A 22,903-nucleotide genomic window follows, 5' to 3' on the forward strand; every position below is an offset into this window, starting at 1 on the left:
GGAACGAGGAATATCATTGCTGACGTCAGGTAGATGTTGGGTAAAAGCAGAGAATACCAGAAAGATGATTACCCGTGCTTTACTGACCATGCAAAGGCATTTGACTGTGTAGATCATAACAAATTATGGATAACATTACGAAGAACAGCAATTCCAGAACACTTAATTGTGCTCATGAGTAACCTGTACATAGACCAAGAGGCAGTCATTTGAACAGAACAAGGGAATACTGTATGGTTTAAAATCGGGAAAGGTGCATGTCAGAGCTGTATCCTTTCACCATACTTATTCAGTCTGTATGCTGAGCAGATAATCTAAGAAGCTGGACTATATGAAGAAGAATGTGGCATCAGGATTGGTGGAAGACTCTAACAACCTGCGTTACGCAGATGACACAACCTTGCTTACTGAAAGTGAAGAGGACTTAACGTACTTACTGATGAAGATCAGAGACCACAGCCTTCAGTATGGATTACACCTCAACGTAAACAAAAACCCTCAGAACTGGACCAATAAACAACATTATGATCAAAGGAGAAAAGACTGAAGTTGCCAAGGATTTCATTTTACTTGGATCCACAATCAATGCCCATGGAAGCAGCAGTCAAGAAATCAAACAGGAGGCGGGGCCAAGGTGGTGGGGTAGTCAGATGCTTCCCGTGATCCCTCTTATCACAAAGACCCCCCCCAAAAACAAGTGAAATGATTATATATATGACAAGCTAGGAACCCTGAACATCAAAGGCAAAGTTAGGAAATCGAACTGAGTGGAAGGGGAAGGGAGAGAAGGTTAAGAAGCAGCGAGGAGTTGCCGGACCTGACTCAGCAGGAACCAGTGCCCCTCGGGGACGATCCCCTGGAGCGACCGCAGTGGGGCTGGCAGTAGCGTCCATGACATGGTTTCCTCAGGGAGAGACAGCGAGCTGCACAGCCTACTCATACCTTGAAAACTAGAGAATGGCACTCTTCTCGGCAAAAGCTAAGTACTTGTGTTTATTTTACTACGCCCGCAGCACCCAAGCCAGCTTCAGTGGCTGTCGATTTCCCTGGGCCTGAGATAGGTCCTGCTGTGCACTCTGAGCCATTCTCTGGACCTTGGAGAAGGAATAAATTCACAATTGGTGAAAAAGATAATCTGCCAGCTCCACTAAGCTGGGGAGTTCAGGACAGAAGCGGTTCCTGTCTTTGCACAAACGGTCCGTGAACATTGAATACCTTTCACCCCTGTATGGACCTATGTGGGCCCATTTCAGGAGATTAGGCCCTTGTTACTGCAATAGTTTATGTGCTTGAGATCTGACTTAAACTGTTTCAGCTGTGTGGTGGAGATGTGGGTTGGTTTGTTTTTTTTTCATTGTGCTTTAAGTGAAAGTTCACAAATCGTCAGTCTCTCATACAAAAATTTACATACACCGTGCTATATACGGGTTTTGTATACTCCTCCTAACTGCTCTGCCCCTAATGAGACAACACACTCCTTCCCTCCACTCTCTATTTTCGTTTCCATTTGGCCAGCTTCTGATCCCCTCTGCCCTCTCATCTCCCCTCCAGACAGGAGCTGCCCACATAGTTTCATGTATCTACTTGAGCCATGAAGCTCACTCTTCACCGGTATCATTTTCTATCGCATAGTCCAGTCCAATCCCTGTCTGAAGAGTTGACTTTGGGAATGGTTCCTGTCTTGGGTTAACGGAAGGTGTGGGGACCATGACCTCTGGGGTCCTCCTAGCCTCAGTCAAATCATTAAGTCTAGTCTTTTCACCAGAATTTGAGATCTGCATCCCACTGCTCTCCTGCTCCATCAGGGGTTCTCTGTTGTGTTCCCTGTCAGGGCAGTCATTGGCTGTAGCCAGGCACCATCTAGTTCTTCTGGTCTCAGGCTGATGTAGTCTCTGGTTTATATGGCCCTTTCTGTGTCTTGGGCTCATAATTACCCTCTGTCTTTGGTGTTCTTCATTCTCCTCTGCTCCAGGTGGGTTGAGACCAATTGATGCATCTTAGATGGCTGCTTGCTAGTGTTTAAGACCCCAGATGCCACTCACCAAAGTGGAATGCAGAATGTTTTCTTAATAGATTTTCTTATGCCAATTGACCTAGATGTCCCCTGAAACCATCGTCCCCAAATCCCTGCCCCTGCTACGCTGGCATTTGAAGCATTCAGTTTATTCAGGAAACTTCTTTTGCTTTTGGTTTAGTCCAGTTGTGCTGACCTCTCCTGTATGGTGTGTTGTCTTTCCCTTCACCGAAAATAGTTCTTATTTACTATCTAATTAGTGAAAACCCTTCTCCCTTCCTCCCTCCCCACTCTTGGAACCATCAAAGAATATTTTCTTCTCTATTTAAACTATTTTTCAAATTCTTATAATAGTGGTCTCATACAAATTTGTCCTTTTGCAGCTGACTAATTTCAGTCAGCATAATGCCCTCTAGATCCCTCTATGTTATGAAATGTTTCACGGATTCATCGTTCTTTATCAATGCGTAGTATTCCATTGTATGAATATACCATAACTTATTTATCCATTCATCCACTGATGGGCACCCTGGTGGCTTCCATCTTTTTGCTATTGTAAACAGTGCTGTAATGAACATGGGTGTGCATATATCTGTTCATGTAAAGGCTCTTATCTCTCTAGGATATATTCCAAGGAGTGGAATTGCTGGATGGTGTGGTAGTTCTATTTCTAGCTTTTTAAGGAAGTGCCAAATGGATTTCCAAAGTGGCTGTACCATTTTACATTCCCACCAGCAGTGTATAAGGAAACGTGGGTTTTTGATGTTTGACACCTCTTTGTCTATTAAAAACGGTCCTCACCTACCCACATCAGGGGCCTAACAACTGGTGGCTCCACCCACGTCACCTAGCCACCCGTGACGGGGTCCAAGGATAACTGGTAACTCCCAGTCCTCACAGCCAAAAGCACTGGGGGTTCATGGTCCGGCTGCAGAACGTACCCACCTGTGTGCTCTAGGGAAAAGGGACATGCTTTCCTCACAGAAACTCAGGGGTGGTTGTCAGCCCCCTGCCTTGTTCAGAGCATGACCCCCTGCTGCAACCAGATACCTGTGCCTACACCAATTGCCCCTGCCCCTCTAAGACTGTAAGACAGAGCCTGTACCACACACTTGATGATCAACTAACTTGACACCTGAGGTGAATCCTTACAAAGTGAACAGACTCCTAGGCTCATACACCTGGTAACAGCTCTGGCTATCTGGTGGCAGGATGTTAGAGCTTCAAAGGCAAAAATAATCAACCTAGCTCACTCAAGCAACCTATCTGGGCATGTCAAAACAAAACAAATCAAGAAGCTAGGATACAGTAAGCAAACATAAAATAAACTAATACAATAACTTATAGATGGCTCGGAGACAACAGTCAATATCAAATCACATAAAGCAGCAGACCATGATTGCTTTAACAAGCTCTCAAAACAAAGAATCCAGGGATCTTCTGGATGAAGGTGCCTTCCTGGAATTATCAGATGTAGAATACAAAAGATTAATATAAAGAACCCTTCAAGACATCAGGAAGGAGATCAGACAAAACATGGAACAAGCCAAGGAACACACAGATATAGCAGCTGAAGAAATTAAAAAGGTTGTTCAAGAATATAATGAAAAATTCAATAGGCTGCAAGAATGCACGGAGAGACGGCAATCAGAAATTCAGAAGATTGATGAAATTACAGAATTAGACAACAAAAGTCAGAAGAGCAGAATTGAGGAAATGGAAGGCAGAATTAGTGAGATGGAAGATAAAACACTTGGCACCAATATCTTTGAAGAAAAATCAGATAAAAGAATTAAAAAAAAAAATGAAGAAACCCCTATCAAGAGAAATAACCTATGAGTGACTGGAGTATCAGATCAGGGAGGGATAACAGAAAGTACAGAGAGAATTGTTGAGGATTTGTTGGCAGAAAATTTCCCTGATATTGTGAAAGATGAGACAATATCTATCCAAGATGCTCATCAAACCCCACATAAGGTAGATCTGCAAAGAAAGTCACCAAGACTTAATCAAACTCTCCAAATCCAAAGATAAAGAGAGAATTTTAAGAGCGGCCAGGGGTAAACTAAAAGTCACCTACAAAGGACAGTCAATAAGAATAAGCTCGGAATAAGCTCGGACTAACTGGCAGAAACCATGAAGGCAAGAAGGCAAGATGACTTATATAAAGCACTGAAGGAAAAAACTGCCAGCCAAGAATCATATATCCAGCAAAACTGTCTCTCAAATATGAAGGTGAAATTAGGACATTTCCAGGTAAACAGAAGTTCAGGGAATTTGTAGAAGCCAAACCAAAACTACAAGAAATACTAAAGAGAGTTCTCTGGTTAGAAAATCTGTAATATCAGATATCAGCCCAAGACTAGAACGCAGGATAGTGCAACCAGATACCAACCCAGATAGGGAAATCACAAAAATAAATCAAGATAAAAAAAATATTCAAACAGGTGAACAGTGATGTCATTACGTAAAAGATGACAACATTAAAACAATAAAGAGGGACTAAAAAATGTAGTCATCAATCTTTCACATGGAGACAGTCGAGGCAATACAAAGAAATAAAAGTTTGGTTTAAACACAGAAAAAACCCCAAACGGGTAAATATTAAGGTAACCACAAAGGAGACTAAAAATCTTACACACACACACACAAAATACAAGAAAAACAGAAAGACTCAGCAAAAACAAAATCAACAACGAATAAGAGAAAAACAATATATAAAGATAAACTAGCACAAAAAATTAAGTGGAAAAAAGAAACTGTCAACAACACACAAAAAAAGACATCAAAATGACAGCACTAAACTCATACCTATCCATAATTATGCTGAATGTAAATGGACTGAATGCACCAATAAAGAGACAGGGAGTGGCAGAATGGATAAAAAAACACAATCTGTCTATATGCTGCCTACTAAGAGACACACCTTAGAGACACAAACTAAAATTCAAAGGATGGAAAAAAATATATCAAGCAAACAACAATCAAAATAGAGCAGGAGTGGCAATATTAACTTCTGATAAAATAAACTTTAAAGTTAAACCCACCACAAAGGATAAGGAAAGACACTATATAATGATTAAAGGGACAATATACCAGCAGTATTTAACCATATTAAATATTTATGCACCAAATGACAGGGCTTCAAGATACATAAATCAATCTCTAACAGCATTGAAAAATGAGATAGCTACACCATAATAGTAGGAGACTTCACACCACTTTCGGTGAAGGACAGAACATCCAGAAAGAAGCTTAAAAAAGACACAGAAGATGTAAATGCCACAATCAACCAACTTGACATCACAGACATACACAGAACACTCCACCCAACACCAGCCAAGTATATTTTCTTTTCCAACACACACGGAACATTCTCTAGAATAGACCATATATTAGGTCATAAAGCAAGCCTTAACAGAATCCAAAATATCAAAATATTACAAAGCATCTCTCTGACTATAAGGCCATAAAAGTAGAAATTGATAACAGAAAAAGCAGGGAAAAGAAATCAAACACTTGGAAACTGAAAAACACCCTGCTCAAAAATGACTGGGTTATAGAAGACATTAATGATGGAATAAAGAAATTCATAGAATCCAATAAAAATGAAAACACTTCCTATTAGAACCTTTGGGACACAGCTCAAGCAGTGCTCAGGTCAATTTATAGCAATAAATGCACACATCTAAAAAGAAAGGTCCAAAATCAAAGAAATTATCACTACAACTTGAAAAAATAGAAAGGGAGGAACAAAAGAAACCCTCAGGCACCAGAATAAGGCAAATAAAAATCAGAGCAGAATCAAATGAAATAAAGAACAAAAAAAAAAAACAATTGAAAGAGTTTCTTTGAAAAAATTAACAAAATTCATAAACCACTGGCCAAACTGACAGAAGAAAAACAGGAGAGGAAGCAAATAACCCGAGTAAGAAATGAGATGGGCAGTATCACAAGAGACCGAACTGAAATTAAAAGAATCTTATCAGATTACTACAAAAAATTGTACTCTAACAAATCTGAAAACCTAGAAGAGATGGATGAATTTCTAGAAACGCACTACCTATTTAAACTAACACAAACAGAGGTAGAACTAAATAAACCCGTAACAAAAGAAAAGGTTGAAAAGGTAATTTAAAAAACTCCTAACAACAACAACAACAAAAAATCCCTGGCCCTGACAGCTTCACTGCAGAGTTCTAACAAACTTTCAGAGAAGAGCTAACACCGCTACTACTAACGGTATTTCAAAGCACAGAAAAGGATGGAGTACTCCCAAACTCATTCTATGAAGCTAGCATATCCCTGATAGCAAAACCAGATACAGACAGCAGAAGAAAATTATACACACCTATATCCCTCATGAACTTAGATGCAAAAATCCTCAACAAAATTCTAGCCAATAGAATTCAACATATCAAAAAAAAAAAAAAAAATTCCCATGACCACATGGGATTTATACCAGGTATGCCAGCATAGTTCAATATTAGAAAAACAATCAGTGTAATCTATCATATAAAGACGAGAACCACATGATCTTATTAATTGATGCAGAAAAAGCATTCGACAAAGTTCAACACCCATTCATGATAAAAACTCTCAGCAAAATAGGAATAGAAGGAAAATTTCTCAAGATAAAGAGCATTTATACAAAGCCAACAGCCAACATCATCCTAAATGGAGAGAGCCTGAAAGCATTCCCCTTGAGAAGGGGAACCACACAAAGATGCCCTTTATCACTGCTCTTATTCAACCCTGTGATGAAGATCCTAGCCAGAGCAATTAGGCTAGAAAAAGAAATAAAGGGCATCCAAATTGGGTAAGGAAGAAGTAAAAGTATCTCTGTTTGCAGATGACATGATCGTATACACCGAAAACCTTAAGGAATCCTCAAGAAAACTACTGAAACTAGTAGAAGAGTTCAGCAGAGTATCAGGATACATGATACACACACAAAAATCAGGTAGATTCCTCTATACCAACAGAGAGAATGTTGAAGAGGAAATCACCAAATCAATACCATTTACAGTAGCCCCCAAGAAGATAAAATACTTAGGAATAAATCTTACCAGAGATGTAAAAGACTCATAAAGAAAACTACAAAACACTACTGCAGGAAACCAAAAGAGATCTACATAAGTGGAAAAACATACCGTACTCCTGGATAGGAAGACTTAACATTGTAAAAATGTCTATTCTACCAGAAGTGATCTATAGATACGATGCAATTCTGGTCCAAAGTCCGATGACATTTTTTAACGAGATGGAGAAACAAATCACCAACTTCATATGGAAGGGAAAAAGGCCCCAGATAAGTAAAGCATTACTGGAAAAGAAGAACAAAGTGGGAGGCCTCACGCTACCTGATTTTAGAACCTATTATACCACCACAGTAGTCAAAACAGCCTGGTACTGGTACAGCAACAGATACATAGACCAATGGAAAAGAATTCAGAATCCAGACATAAATCCATCCACATATGAGCGGCTGATATTTGACAAGGGACCAAAGTCAATTAAATGGGGAAAAGACAGTCTCTTTAACAAATGGTGCCGGCATAACTGAATATCCACCTGCAAAAAAAATGAAACAAGACCCATACCTCACTGCATGCACAAAAACTAACTCAAAATGGATCAAAGACCTAAATATAAAATCTAAAATGATAAGGCTCATGGAAGAAAAAATAGGGACAATGCTAAGAACCCTAATACATGGCATAAAGAGGATACAAAACATGACTAACAATACACAAACACTAGAAAAGAAACTAGATAACTGGGAGCTCCTAAAAATCAAACACCTACACTCATCCAAAGACTTCACCAAAAGAGTAAACCGACTACCTACAGACTGGGAAAAGTTTTTAGCTATGACATTTCCGATCAGTGCCTGATCTCTAAAATCTACATGATGCTTCAAAAACTCAACTACAAAAAGACAAACAACCCAATTAAAAAATGGGCAAAGGGTATGAATAGACACTTCACTAAAGAAGACACTCAGGTAGCTAACAGATACATGAGGAAATGCTCACGATCATCACCCATTAGAGAAATGCAATGAGATTCCATCTCACTCCAGCAAGGCTGGCATTAATCCAAAAAACCCAAAATAATAAATGTTGGAGAGGTTGTGGAGAGACTGGAACACTTATACACTGCTGGTGGGAATGTAAAATGGTACAACCACTTTGGAAATCGATATGGCACTTCCTTAAAAAGCTAGAAATAGAACTACCATACGATCCAGCAATCCCACTTCTTGGAATATATCCTAGAGAAGTAAGAGCCTTTACACGAACAGATATATGCACACCCATGTTTACTGCAGCACTGTTCACAAGAGCAAAAAGATGGAAGCAACCAAGGTGCCCATCAACAGATGAATGGATAAATAAATTATGGTGTATTCACACAATGGAATACTACCCATTAATAAAGAACAATGATGAATCCGTGAAACATTTCATAACATGGAGGAACCTGGAAGGCATTATGCTGAGTGAAATTAGTCAGTTGCAAAAGGACAAATATCATATGAGACCACTATTATAAGAACTCAAGAAACAGTTTAAACACAGAAGAATATTCTTTGATGGGTATGAGGGTGGGACGGAGGGAGGGTGAGGGGAATTCACTAATTAAATAGTAGACAAGAACTATTTTAGGTGAAGGGAAAGACAATACACAATACAGGAGGTCAGGACAACTGGACTAAACCAATAAGAAAGAAATTTCCTGAATAGTGAATGCTTCGAAGGCCAGTGTAGCAGGGGCAGGGGTTTGGGGACCACGGTTTCAGGGGACATCTAGGTCAACCGGCATTATAAAATCTATTAAGGAAACATTCTGCATTCCACTTTGGTGAGTGGTGTCTGGGATCTTAAATGCTAGCAAGTGGCCATCTAAGATGCCATCAATTAGTCTCAACCCACCTGGAGCAGAGGAGAATGAAGAACACCAAAGACACAAGGTAATTATGAGCCCAAGAGACAGAAAGGGCCACATAAATCAGAGACTACTACATCAGCCAGAAGAACTAGATGGTGCCTGGCTATAACAGATGAACACAGCAGAGAATCCCTGATGGAGCAGGAGAGCAGTGGGATGTAGACCTGAAATTCTCGTAAAAAGACCAGACTTAATGGTCTGATTGAGACTAGAAGGACTCTGGAGGTCATGGTCCCAAGACCTTCTGTTAGCCCAAGACAGGAACCATTCCCAAAGCCAACTCTTCAGACATGGATTGGACTGGACTGTAAGGTAGAAAATGATACTGGTGAGTAGTGAGCTTCTTGGCTCAAGTAGACACATGAGACTATGTGGGCAGCTCCTGTACGGAGGGGAGATGAGAAGGCACAGGGGGACAGAAGCTGGCTGAATGGACACAGGGAATACAGGTTGGAGGGAAGGAGTGTGCTGTCTCATTAAGGGGAGAGCAACTAGGAGTACATAGCAAGGTGTATATAAATTTTTGTATGAGAGTCTGACTTGATTTGTAAACTTTCACGTAAAGCATGATAAAAAAAATAATGAAAGAATACAATGCAGTGGGTAAATTTGCTGCAAAAGACCTCTTTAAAGTGTTAAAAAGCAAAGATACCACCTTGCAGACTAAGGTGCACCTGACTCAAGCCATGGTGTTTTCTGTCACCTCATATGTGTTGAAAGCTGGTCAATGAATAAGGAAGACCAAAGAATTGATGCGTTTGAGTTACAGTGTTGGCAAAGAATACTGAATTTAACATGGACTGCCATAAAAATGAACAAATCTGTCTTGGAAGAAGTACAACCAGAATGCTCCTTAGAAGCGAGGGTGGCGAGACTTCATCTCACGTACTTTGGACATGTTATCAGATCAGAAGGGACCAGTCCCTGCAGAAGGACATCATGTTTGGTAAAGGAAAGGGTCAGTGAAAAAGAGGAAGATCCTCAACAAGATGGACTGACACAGTGGCTGTAACGATGAGCTCAAACATAGCAACGATTGTGAGGATGACGCCATGACTGACTCTACGGTGCCTAACAACAACATATAAACACATGTAGATGCACGCATGTGTATGTATACTTGTTAGAGACGTCAGAGCTGTGACAATTTGTGCATTTTCATGTGTGTAAATCACGCCTCAATAAAAACAAAACACGCATGCTGCAGTGAGAGGTCAGGGCCACACAGGGGAAGGGTCTGTGATGCACCTAAAGGTTCCACTTCTCACCTTTCTGCCACCAGCTTCATGTCTCCACCCCACAATGCTGGACCCAGGGAGAGTGGGCAGTCTGCCTTCTCTAGGGCCCTGTTCCCTCTTCACCCGCAAGGTTGTACCGACGTCACTGCCCACACTGTCAGCTGCACCGGGCCTTTTTTCCTACCTGGGAATGGCTGCCACTGCCTGTCAGCTGAAGTGAAAGAAGTCCCGTCCCTCCTGCAGGTGCAGGGATCTCAGGTTGTCCTCAAACGCGCCCCCTGTGAGGTCCTGTGGGAGAAGCACAGGTCGAGTCACCCCAGGTCTCCCCTCTGGCCGCTTGGCCAGCAATGGGGTCTCTGCTCCCCTGGTTCTGCACCTAACTCCCGGGTTTGGAGGGGTGCCTGTGTGTGTCTGCCTGTCGGGTGGTCTACAGTGAGCTGCTCTCTGCTAAGAGAGAAAAATGGGTCATTAGGGACTCACACCTTAAAACCAACAAGAGAGCCCAATGCCCCCGGCCCCAAACTCAAAAACTGAAGGTCGACCACCCCAGGTCTGGGTGTGCCTGTGCCACCCAGGGCCCCACCTCTGCCTTGGGTGTGTGACCAAGCACAGCCACTCATCTGGCATTGACCCATGACCACGTCCTTCCACCCGAGGACCAACCCTGAGAAATGCACATGTGTGTGTTAGGACATGTCCACTGACATTCATGGTGTTTGTAACAGCAAGACACTGGGCACCCAGATGCCTACCATCGTGTGCATGATGAAGTGGCGTGTGACACATAAGGGAAGCATCACCAAGGACAAACTGTCCATAGTTATGTGCCACTGTACAGGCACAAGATGTCGGGTGAAAGAGACCAAAGGTAAGAGAATGCAAAGCTTGACTCCAGTCAAGCATTCAAGGACAACCATGGGTAAAATGAAGCTGTGGTTCAGGGATGCATGTACACATAGCACTGTAACAATTAGCAGAGAAATCACTGTACAAATTCCCAGTGTTGAGAGTGGTGTTACTGCTGGGGGTTGGGCGGGGCGGTCAGGAGGCTGCTGTCGTTCTTTCCCTTGATCTGGGAGGGGGCTGCCTGGGTGAGCACTTCTTCATGAAGCTCTGCATTCACGTTCTAGACCGGACATCCACAGGGTTTTTCATAAAGGCCCAGATAGTAAATATTTTCAGCCTTGTAGGCCACATATGGTCTCTGCGGCAACCACTCCACTCTGTCTTTATAGTTCAAAAGCAGCCATTGACAACATGTAAGTCAGTGAACATGACTGTGTTGCAATAAAACTTTACAAAAGCAGACAGCGTCCTGGATTTGGCCTGCAGGCCATAGCTTGCCAAACCCAGTTTGGACAATTTTCTGAATGTATACATCACAATAAAAAGCATTTACTTAAAGAAAAATTATGGAAAAGCAGAGTAATGAAAGGAGACTAGCCTTACTAAATGGTAAACATCATAAAACTACAGTAATTACAACAGCATAGGACACCTTCCAACTCATTCTACAAGGCTAGCTCAACAACGACAAATAGCCCAGCTAAAAGATGGGCAAAGAATGTGAACAGACGTTTCTCTAAAGAAGATAAAATACAAGATAAGCACATGAAAAGACGCTCAACATCATTCATCATTAGGGAAACGCAGATCAAATCCACAATAAAATACCACTTCACATCCAATAGGATAGCTATTATGTAAAAAAACAAAACCAGAAAATAACAAGTGTTGGTGAGGACGTGGAGAAACGGGAGCCTTCACTGACTGCTGGTGGGAACGTGAGATGGTGCAGCTGCTCTGAAGACAACCTGACTGTTCCTCAAAAGGTCAGACACAGAATCACTACGTGCCCCAGCAATTCCACCCCTAGGTATACACCGAGAGAAATGAAAACACCTGTCCACAAGAACACTTACACCTGAACGTTTACAGCGGCAGTACTCCTAATAATCAACGAGTAGTTTTGTTCTGTTGTTTTTACTGTTTTGCCAGCTTGGGCCTGTATTAGTTATCTATTGCTGCTTAACGAATTATCACATTAGCGGTCTGGCAGTGCAGAGGGAAGGGTGGGAGCCATTCTGAGAGCCTGAGTCACCTGCACTGCCCAGCATCCCTCCAAGGACAGCTGGGTTGAGGGCACAGCCGTGCGGCAGGCCTCGGGGAGGCTCCCACGCCTGTTAACCCCAGGCTCCTGGAGTCAGGCTGTCTTCTCCCACTTTACGGACCAGGAAAAGATGGTCAGGTAACTACCAAAGTGGCCTCAGGGTGTGAACCTCCCACATGGCTGCTTCCCTGTCCTCACCCGGCAGACACAACTGAGGACAGGAAGCCCAGCAGGGGCACAGCACCCCCACCCCATACCTCCGCGGCCCTGACACTCACCAGTTTCACGCAGATGATGAATGGTGGCTGGGCGGCACGGAAATGTAGGATCGGAACTCGGGGCTTGGGCCTTTCCTGTGGGAGATGCAAGACCTCAACTCTGAGCCACTTACACGCTGGCCACAAAAAGGAACGCTGCCCTGGGCATTCTTCCTGGTGACAATGACCCCACTGGGCAACACCAGGGCCAGTGTCCAGTGCTGACAGCCACAGCTCACGTGACAGGAGCCTGGGGCTAAGACGTGAGGCAGGCGCCGTGGTCAAAAGCCTTAGGGGCAGATGGGCCAGGACCAAGAATTCAGGACTGAGACCAGAAACAAGAACTCAGAACTGGGATCTAGAACCCAGGACCTGGGACTAGGACTGGGAGGACCAGGACCCAGGACCCAAAATCCAGGACTAGGGCTTAGAACCTGGACCAGGACCCAGGACCGGGTCCAGAACCAGGACCTAGCCCCTATCCATCTCCCCACCCCCACTGTCCTCACAACCACCAGGGAATCACACACACGGTGTGCCTGGAGCAGGACTTCTTCCAGGAAAGCAGGCCTTGGAGGAGAGGAGCCTGGGGTGGTGGAGTGTGCTAGATGTGGGGTGGGTGGCCTAGGAGGTACACACAGCAGACGTAGATCCCCTCCCCCCAGGTGCCTTGGGGGTCTCCAGGATCAGTGCCCATCAGGTAACTCCCCCTGCCCCCACGCCACCCCACCGCCTGGCCCAATCTCTAAATGTGGAGACCAGATGCCCGAATGCAACCTGGGGCACTGTGTCTTTGCTGCTTCTTGCCTCAGGCACAGGGTAGGGGGCGGTCCTCCACAACCACCTGCCTGGTGCAGCCAGAGCATGTTTGGGGGCTGGCACCAGGGTCCATTGGGCCTGGCGGGGAGGCCCATTGGGGTCCCTGCTGCCCTCAAGCTCATCCAGGAGCCTGGGCAGGGCTGTACCTACTGGGCAAAGGGGCCTGCCCAGGCAGCTGGGCATCCCCCTCTGGGCCAAGGTGGGCTTCCCTGGAGGCGGGCTCCGCAGGGTCAGTGGGGGCAGGTTTCCCCCTTGGCAGGCAGAGAGTGTTGCTATGACCTCTGAAGTGGCAAGGCCAGGCTGGGTCCCCTAAACCCCCCACCCAGGGCTCCTGAATGTCCCCCGATCCTGCCCCCAGAGGAAGGTGCAGCCCCCACACACCTGGGCATCCTCATAGCAGTAAAAGCCCTTCTTGATCTTGCGTTCATCAACGTCACAAAACGCTACCACCTGGGGAAGAGTGGGAGGCTCACAGGGAGGGGCCAGGCTGAGTCCCCCACGATCTGCCTGCACCCAGGGAAGTGCAGAGCCACGGCAGACAGGCCACATGGCAAGGTGCCTTCTAAGAGTGTACTGTCATTGGTCGCTGACGCCAAGGACGGCTGGTCAGTCACGGGGCTCTGCAGAAGACCGGCTCAAATACAGCCAAACACACCTCCCATTTGCCAACCATCCCGACCTGGAGAGGGGCAGGGTATGGAGAAGCTAAAGGGGGTGGGCTGGCAGCAGAAAGAAGGGGGTGGTGGGGGGCTGCAAGGGGTGGGGGGGGGTCTCACCTTCTGCCGGTTGGCGGCCTCCAGGCTGCGATAGAGCCGCCGGCCCTGCTTGCCTGCATTCCAGATGGTGAAAGCCGCCCAGTGTGGGAGCACCCTTTCTTCCAGAAAGCGGACGCGGAGGGTCCAGATGGTGCCTCTGCGGGCAGAGGAGAAAGCGTGTGATGCTGGCGAGGGAGGGCTCGAGGTGGCTTCTTCCTCAGCACCCCCCGCCCCCCCGCGACCTGGGATGACCTGACCCCAGCCTGGCTGGGCCCTTAGGGATTGCATGAATAAACGAACGAACTGTGTGCCCAGTTCCCTGAGCCCTAGTTTCCTCTCTGAATCCACCTTCCTCCTCTGACTCTCCCTTCTGCTCGGTGACAGCCCTGGTCTGTTGGCTTCAGCTAAGGTGCCTGGAGGATCCAGTTAGCCCACAACCAACATCCCCCACGTCAGGACAGGCTCAGGCCCCCGACTGGAGAATGCTGACTCTGGGAAGCTGCAATTTTGAGGTGCCCCCACCTCATGCTGTCAGGCCATGAGGTGACTGGGGGCTGGCGAGGGAGGTCACCCTGGGACCCAGCCTCAGTTTACCCCTCCCCTCCTCCCTCTGGAGTTTACCGTGTGTTCTGCATTTCACTGCACATTCTGGATTCCACATGTGTTCTGGACTTTGCTGAATTTTCTGGATTTTACACCATGTTCTGGATTCTACCACACATTCTGGGTTTCACAGCATATTCTGGATTCCGTTGTGTGTTCTCAGCGTCCCACAGGGCACCTCTCAGGAACGGAGATATGACGGCACCGTCCACCCCAATCCTCCAGGTTTGGGTGGGCTGAGCCTCACTGGGTGGCCAGGGGACCCACAGACACACAGCAGAGCAACAAGCTTCTGGACAAAGCACAGGGCTGGGTGATGGTGTGTCTGTCAGCAGTGGCTGACATGGTTTCCATCTGAATATCCCGCAGCCTCTCCCTCCAACTCCCACTCTGAAGAAAACATTTTAGTGAGCAGTGCGGTGCTGTGACTCCAGCCAGGTACATTCGTGTGCATGGTGACTTTCTAGTACTGGGCCTTGGCCCTTCCCTTCCGCGCTGGTTTCACATCTCACGTATCACTGAGGAACACAGGAGTCTGACAGACTTCACACCTCAGCAGAGTGCCACCTGGGTCACCTGACAATGCCACGCTTTGCAACATCCGAGCCACAGAAGAAATGACTCCTGAGAACGTACAACAAAGAACTTTCTGAGCAGTCAGACTTCAGAGCAGGGAGCGGTGGCTCAGGTAAGGAAGTCCCTTCAGTGACCAGTTGCTTTCAGAGTGGAAAGCTTGGGGTGGGGCAGTTTTGAGATTCCCGAGTGCGAGGCCAGAGGCAGCTGAGGGGAAGGTAGGGGGCTCACCTGGCGCGGGGGTGTAAGCATGGGGGACAGAAACAGGCTGCCCACTTCAGGTTCCCAACCAGCTGAGGCGACGTGTGGGTGCTCAAGCCCTCAGGGCTCAGGCTCGTGGGGCCCCATGGCTCAGAGATAACCGTTTTACCTTTTAAAGATATCTCTTTATGCCTATCGGCGTATCTCAAATTTTTCGTAAGTTTTTAATGCTACAAATGCTGCCCAATATCAATCTAAAATAAAAGGGCAGGAATCAAGTCACACTCTCAAATGAAGAGCTTTGTTAGAGAAACTATGAAATAATTAAACTCTTCAGGAAGCCCAAGGTTACAATTAAAGCCCGTTACCATGTGAGGTTTGCCACTCTTGGCTCAGAGGTTTAATCCCACACAGAAACTGCCATTAGATCACTGGATTGGGCTGTGGGTGGCAAAGCCTCACCACGCAATAAATCTCTCCACATAAAGGATGGTCTGTCAGCACGCAGGCCCAGGATGTGTGGCACTAAAGCTTTTGGCCTGCTGCCTGGTTTCTTCCTGGGTACCGGGCGCCCGCTAAACCATGGGGTTGACGTGTTCTGTGTGCACCCCTGAGACCGGCGCTTCGCAGAATTTCAAAGTGTAGAGCACACGTAAGCAAACCTTCAGGATGATGAGAGATTCTAGAGCACTCCAGCACTTCCACGGCTCTGTCAGAGAGCTTCCAGCACGGGAATATCCGGAGGACCGCAGCCAGCTGCCCATTGTGGTGTTCTACTTCCCAGTTTTCAACGCCATTTACCAGTGGTAGGGAGGCTTCCTCCTTGGAGGGGCGATTCTCAGATACTTATATTTGTTATTAAGGTTTCATTACACAGAGTGAAGGTGAGAGAGCTTAAATGTGGAGGCCAGCGGGTTCCAACAAAGGCACAAATCCATGTAATCCACACCCCACAAAGTTCCCATGCACCCCAGCCCTGAAGGAAACCATGCCTCTGTTTCCATCACCAGGGGCAAGGTTTGCCCGTTGTAGAATGCCACATAAACAGAATCCCACAGTATGACGTCAACTGTGTCGAGCATCTTTCACTAACCACGAGTTTCACATTAACTGTGTTGTCACACCTACCTGCAGACTGACCGCTTTATAGCTGAGGAGCACCCACAATACGAGCATATATCCAGATGTGTTTACCCATTCACCTGCTCGTGCACACGTGGGTGGCTCCCCGTTCTCGGCTATTATGAACAGAGCTGTTACAAATATCCCTGTACCTGTGCCATGGCGATGCACGTTTTCATGTCTCTTGGGTAAACACCTAGAACTGGAATTGCTGGGTCATGGGGTTGGTATCAACTTAGTTACCCAACAGTTTTCCGAGGAGGCTGCACCATTTTACACTCCTGAAAGCCGTATCTGAGAGTTCTTGTAATCCAACATTCTGGCCAACATTTGGAATCACCCAAAAATGAAGTGGGTGTAACGTGGTTTCAATTTGCATTTTCCTGATACTAATAATGATGAGCACTTTTTCAGGTGCTTACTGACCCTTTATGTGTTTTGCTTTTTGAGTGTTTCTTCAAATATTTTGCCAATTTTTACTGGACTATTTGTATTTTTATTGTTGGGTCATAGGGATTCTTCATACATTTACCATACTCTTCCTTTGTCAGATATATGGACTGTGAATACTTTCTCCCCAGTCTGTGGTTTGCATATTTATCTTCCTGATGGTGTCTTTTGATGAGCACAAGTTTTTAATTTTAATTTTGATGTTTATCAGTTTTTAAATAGTGATTCTGGCATCTTCTCTAACAAAATTTTCCCCAAACTGTGAAGATACAACCTGACGTTTCCTTCTAAAAGCTTTGTTTTAGCTTTTATATTTAGGTCTGAGATCCATCTCAAATTAATTTCTCTGTATTGTGAAATAGTAGTTGAGATTCAATTTTTTTTTCCATATGGATATCCAGTTGCTCCATTTGTTGACATTATTTTCCTTTCTCTGTTGAATGGCTTTGGAGACCTTGCTGCAAATTAACTGATTTATGAGTCTATCTCTGGATTCTTATTGTTTAACTGATCTATTTTTCTATTGGTATTCTGTTATTACACTCTCCTGATTGCTGTAGTTTTAGAGTAAATTTGAGAACCAGGTACTGTGAGTCCTCAAGTTTTGTTCTTCTTTTCAAGATTGCTCAGGCCATTTGGGGTCCTTTGAATTTCCATCTGAATTTTAGGACTATCACTTCTACAAAGAAGCCTGCTGGGACATTTATTGTGACTGTGTTGAATCTACACATCAGCTTGGGGAAAACTGACATGTTAACATAATGAGTCTTCCAAATCATGAACACTGTGTCTCTCTCTAGCTACAGGTCTTCTTTAATTTCTCCCAGCAATGTTTTCTATAGTTTTTAGGATAAAGGACATACACATACTTTTAAATTTACCCAAGTATTTTGGTTTTGATGTTACTGTTCATTTTTTTAAAATGCATTTTCCAATTGTCCATTGCTAGTCTATAGAGATGCTATCTGTATCTACCATCTATCAATTTAACTTGCACATATATATTTTAACTAAAAACTTAAAAATACATCCTTTTCTCCTTTTTTTTCACCCAAACCCCATTCTTCTTAACTCTCTACCCTCTTTGGGAGTCCTGGGGCCGAGGACAAGAGGGAGAAAGAGGGAGACAGCCAGTCTCCCACAACGTCAAGGGCCAAGTCTCCCTCCTTGTGAGGCCCCAGCACTGGGTCTGGCTCCCCTCAGCGTGGGTCGGGAGGTGGTGGGTGGGGGAAGAAAACCTGCACCTCATGCCCCCCATGCCTAGAATGGAGTCAGACGTCCAAGGAGCTCTCTCTGAGAACAGGTGGGGTTAGACCAGATAAAAAGAAAACTTAAAAAGAACACGTAAATTTTACCTCAATCACACAAAGAGCTGATGGGCGGGCCTGCATCCTGGGGCCCCTGGCCCCCCGGGACCCACCAGCCCCTCCCCTCCACACTGGGCCCGCGGGGGGTCAGCTCGCCCAGGTGCCTCAGCCAGCCCCCCTCCGGCCTCCAGCCCTCACCCATGGCCATCAATCTCCCACCCTCAGCCCCCCTCAGTCCCTCCCCAGCCCTCCCACTCGACTCTCAGACCCCAGCAGCCCCCTCAGCAACTCCCAACGCCTGCCGTCCCCCCCGCCCCCCAGCCCCCCCCGCCCCCCAGCCCCCCCCAGCCCCCCCCAGCCCCCCCAGCCCCCCCAGCCCCGCACTCACTCGAGGACGGACAGCGAGGCGGCCCCAGGGTGGTACCGGTAGAGGAGGAGTCTCCGCTCCACGCGGACGACGCGGCCGCCGCGGCGGAGATGCTCCTGGAAGAAGAGCAGGTCCTCCGGCACGCCCTGCGGAGAGACCGCCTGAGGGTCCGCGGAGGGAGGGGGCTTCCACGGGCCTGCACCAGGTGGGGACGGGGCCGGACCTGGGGGCTGGCGGGAGGCGGGGCGGGGGGTGGTGAGACGGGTTGACGGCGGGGGGGGGGGGGGCGACATGGCAGAGGGGTGCCCCCCCCCACGAGGGTACGTTCTTCCGGAGTCCTGTCTCCACACTCTGCAGGGCGTGGGGTCAGCGTGGGCCTTGCGGCTCCCTGCGCCCTAGGTCTGGGGGTCTTTTCTCTGGGCCTCTGCCACAGAGCCCTTGCCCCACAGCCCTACAGGTGGGCTTTATAGGAAACCCCGGAGGGGGGGACAGTCACCAGGCACCTGTCCCCAATCTTTCTAAGCAAGTGTGCAATCACCCCGGGGCCTCCTTCGGTGGCCCCACTCACCCAAAGGGAGTTTAGGAAGGAAAAGACCAGCCACAAGGCTGAAAGCCCATCTACGTTAACTCCCATAAAAAGAATTTGCTAGAAACTCCCTGAAATACCTCAGAGACCCCTAACTTACACCTCACGTCTCAGGAGTTTTTTGAAGGCAGGGTGTGTCCAAACCAGGCCCCTTGAGGTTGAGCCCCCGCCCCTCCAGGAACCCCCACCCAGAGGCCTTTCCTCAGGGCTCTTTGGGGAGGGGAATGAGAACCCTGTCATGCATCACGAGGTGGACTTCTATCTCAGCCAGAAGAGTCTTCCCAGGGTTTCAGGAAGAGAGGGCCACTGGTCCTGGGCAGGAAATGTCGGCATCTGGGTTTGGCTGAGGGGCAGGAAGGGGCCAGGGGCAGATCACTGAGGCCTTCTAGGGGCCTGGACTGTGAATGGGATCTGGGTCCAGGGAGGTCTGCTCGGCATCATGTGGCCTTCACCACCCTCAGAAACAGGACCTTTGGGGCTCTCTCTCCAGGGGCACAAAGATGAACCAGGCATGACCCTAGGCTCAGCCAGCCTGGGGACTCGCCAAAGTGCCTGAATGCGATGCTTCTCTGGATTTCACAGAGAGGCGCCTGGATTCATCGCTCTGCCCGGGGAGGGCTCCAGGCCGGGATGCCAGCTGAATCCACCCCATCTTCTGGTGACACTTCACCTCCAGGTTCTTCAACTCGAGCAGGAAAACTCAGTCTGCCACCACCCCACCCTCAGTCGCTTCATGAGGCGATTGCTGATGCTGACCAAGCTGATTTTCCTATGGGCACGCTCTGAGCCGGGCCTCTGAGAAATCACCCACAAAGCAGCAACGACAGAGGCTGATCTAAGGGAACGATCCTCAACACAACGTCCTCAAAGATGCTCCATGCAGTCTTGTTAATGACACTGAACTATAACCACCCAATTTCCAATGCTGGTGGAATCATTAAGTAAATTATAGTGCATCTACTTGATAGAACTCTATACAGTAATTAAAATTGCTTTTTACAAGGCCATGAGACAACAGCGAAAGGTTTACAATAAAATACCAAGTTAAAAAACAGGTTTCGAAATCATGTTTACAGCTTTGCTGAGTTTGTCCATAGGAAAGACAAAGGGACATCCACCTCCACTCACGGCCGTTGTGTGGGGGATGGGCTGACAGGTAACCTGTATCTCTTTTTCTTTTCTCTAATTTTCTGTATCTCTGAAGGTACCTCAAAGAGCACGTTGGACCCTGTGGTCACTACAAGATTAGGGCCGAGAGAGAAGGTTTGCGTGAGCGCATTCTCAAAGACCAGGAATAACAGTCCTTGGGGTTTCCCTATTTTCTGGCAAAAAAGGAAGAATTTAGTCAAAGGAAGACCCCAGGTGGTACCTCTGCTCCCCCTAGGAGGGGATGCTGGGTCCCTCCTCAGACAACAGGAGGACCATGGGAGGTAGAGGGGGTCAGTCCCCATCTTACTCTCCCCCAATCTCAGGGTTTCTGCTCTGTCTCATTCCACCCCACCCTCACCACAGCACCCACCAGGCTTTCGCCAGTACAGAGGGGCCTAGAGATGTCGCCACCCCTTTCTCCCAACTCTGCCCACCAGCCCCCACTGCAGGGTCCTGTTCACATAGAGCTGGGATTTCGGCAGGTGAGTGGGTGTCCTGGACCTGCATGGAAACTGCATGTCCGCACCGCCATGGGAGAAGAGGTGCCACCACTTAAAAATGAGTCAGGGAGGACTTCTAAGTTACCTAGGAAACGGGGCTGCCTAGACCAAAATCTTCCCACATATACTCCAAACATGATCCACATCAACAAGAACAGAGAAGACCACCCAGGTGTACAGCATCATCGAGGAGATGAGTGCCAATTTCCAGCCAGTCTGCCTCCTGAGCTCCAGCCGCCTTCACAGGGACTGGGGAGTCCAAGAGAACTGTGCAGAAGGGGAAGGAGAGGGCAGGTCCATCTGAGCACACCACCCTCAAAACGCTCTTGTGGGTCAGAGTGTGATCCTGAGTGTGGAAAGGGCAAAAGGCACAGGAGGACATGCTTCTGAGACCTGGAGGTGAAGGGAAAAGAGGCACAGCACAGGGGAGGGGTGGAGAGATTTAGGATTCAGTAAGACAAAAGGAAACTAAGAGACTCCAAAGGTAAATAGCCTTCTCCCAAGCCTCATCCCCCACCAAGTCCATGAAAGGACCTACACTTCACCACAGTGACAACAGGGGGAGTTCTCGAGTTAGTAATCATGTGAACCATGGAAAATGCCATCTGTCTGCAGAATGCACAGACATGAACTGTCTACATCTACACAAAACCAGCATGAGCCAAAAAACCAAACCAAACCCACTGCGGTCGAGTCAATTCCGACTCATGATACCAGCATGAGAAGAAAACGAAAAACAAGAACCAAACACTTCAGTGGATAAAAATTCATCTCCCTCTCCTCCCACCCCAACAGTAACAACAAAACCAAACCATAAAACAGAAAATACGCTGTAACACAACACTCCATGCTAAAATACACTCCTCAACAAGCATTTAAGGAAATAGAGAACCATCCTGAAGATAAATTCAGTAACTAAGTATGAAACTGAAGCACCCTCCAAAAACCAAAAGGAAAAAGGGGGGATGGAACAATGTAGATGAGGGCTCAGCTAGAACAGGGGGAGACACGAGGAGCCATGACTGCTAGTGGGTACAGGGCTACTGTCGACTTGGCTAGAACATGGTTATGTAATTATCCTCCATTTTGTTATCTCCCAGAAGAACTGACAACTTTGAATTAGGGTGTTGGTGAAGAGTATTGAGTATACCATGGACTATCAAAAGAACAAACAAATCTGTCTTGGAAGAAGTACAGCCAAAATACTCTTTAGAAGTGAGGATGGTGAGACTTTGTCTCACATACTTTGGACATGTTGTCAGAAGGGACCAATCCCTGGAGAAGGACATCATGCTTAGCAAAGTGGAGCGTCAGCAAAAAAGAGGAGGACGCTCAATGAGAAGGACTGACGCTGTGGCTGCAACAGTGGGCTCAAGAATAACAATTGTGAGGATGGCACAGGACTGGGCAGTGTTTTGTTGTACACAGGGTGGCTATGAGTTGGAACCAACTCAATGGCACCTAACGACAATAACAATGTAAGTAATATAATGCCATCACCTCCATGAAGTAATCTTATGTGATCAGCCAACCAATTATAAGGGGACTTTTCTCAGGGGTGTGGCCTGTGCCACATACATATAGGTATACAGACGTCCTGGCAAAGCTTGCTTGCTCGCTCTGGATCCTGTTTCTGGCTCATCATCATCTGACCTCCAGTTCCTAGGATTTGAGTCAGCAGCCTGTTTTCTGACCTGCCAGCTTTGGGATTTGCTGGCTTCTGCAGCTCTGTGAGCCAGCAGCCTACTGTCTGACCTGCTGATTCTGGGTTCATCAGCCCCTGCAACCATGTGAGTCAGGAAAAACCTCCAGCCAACGCCTGACCCACGGACTTTGGGATTTGCCAACCTCCACAACCACATGAACCATTTCCTTGAGATAAAGCTCTGTTTTTTTTT

The 22,903-nt window shown here is 46.8% G+C and overlaps 1 protein-coding gene across 4 annotated transcripts in view; it reads right to left on the bottom strand.

Moving 5' to 3' along the window:
* Positions 1 to 22,903, bottom strand: part of B3GNTL1 (UDP-GlcNAc:betaGal beta-1,3-N-acetylglucosaminyltransferase like 1) — a 186,135-nt gene that overhangs the window by 4,306 nt on the left and 158,926 nt on the right. For 3 of the 4 annotated variants that reach the window (XM_049859178.1, XM_049859176.1, XM_049859179.1), the window contains 5 exons: positions 18,792 to 18,916; positions 14,169 to 14,304; positions 13,774 to 13,842; positions 12,595 to 12,669; positions 10,391 to 10,494 (listed from right to left, as the gene is read on the bottom strand). In XM_049859178.1, the coding sequence (XP_049715135.1) occupies positions 10,414 to 10,494; positions 12,595 to 12,669; positions 13,774 to 13,842; positions 14,169 to 14,304; positions 18,792 to 18,916 (486 nt within the window). In that variant the 3' untranslated portion in view covers positions 10,391 to 10,413. The remainder of the gene's footprint in view (positions 1 to 10,390; positions 10,495 to 12,594; positions 12,670 to 13,773; positions 13,843 to 14,168; positions 14,305 to 18,791; positions 18,917 to 22,903) is intronic. The other variant, XM_049859177.1, reaches the window with a different exon arrangement.

This window comes from Elephas maximus, chromosome 19, assembly GCF_024166365.1.
Source record: "Elephas maximus indicus isolate mEleMax1 chromosome 19, mEleMax1 primary haplotype, whole genome shotgun sequence".
NCBI lineage: Eukaryota > Metazoa > Chordata > Mammalia > Proboscidea > Elephantidae > Elephas > Elephas maximus.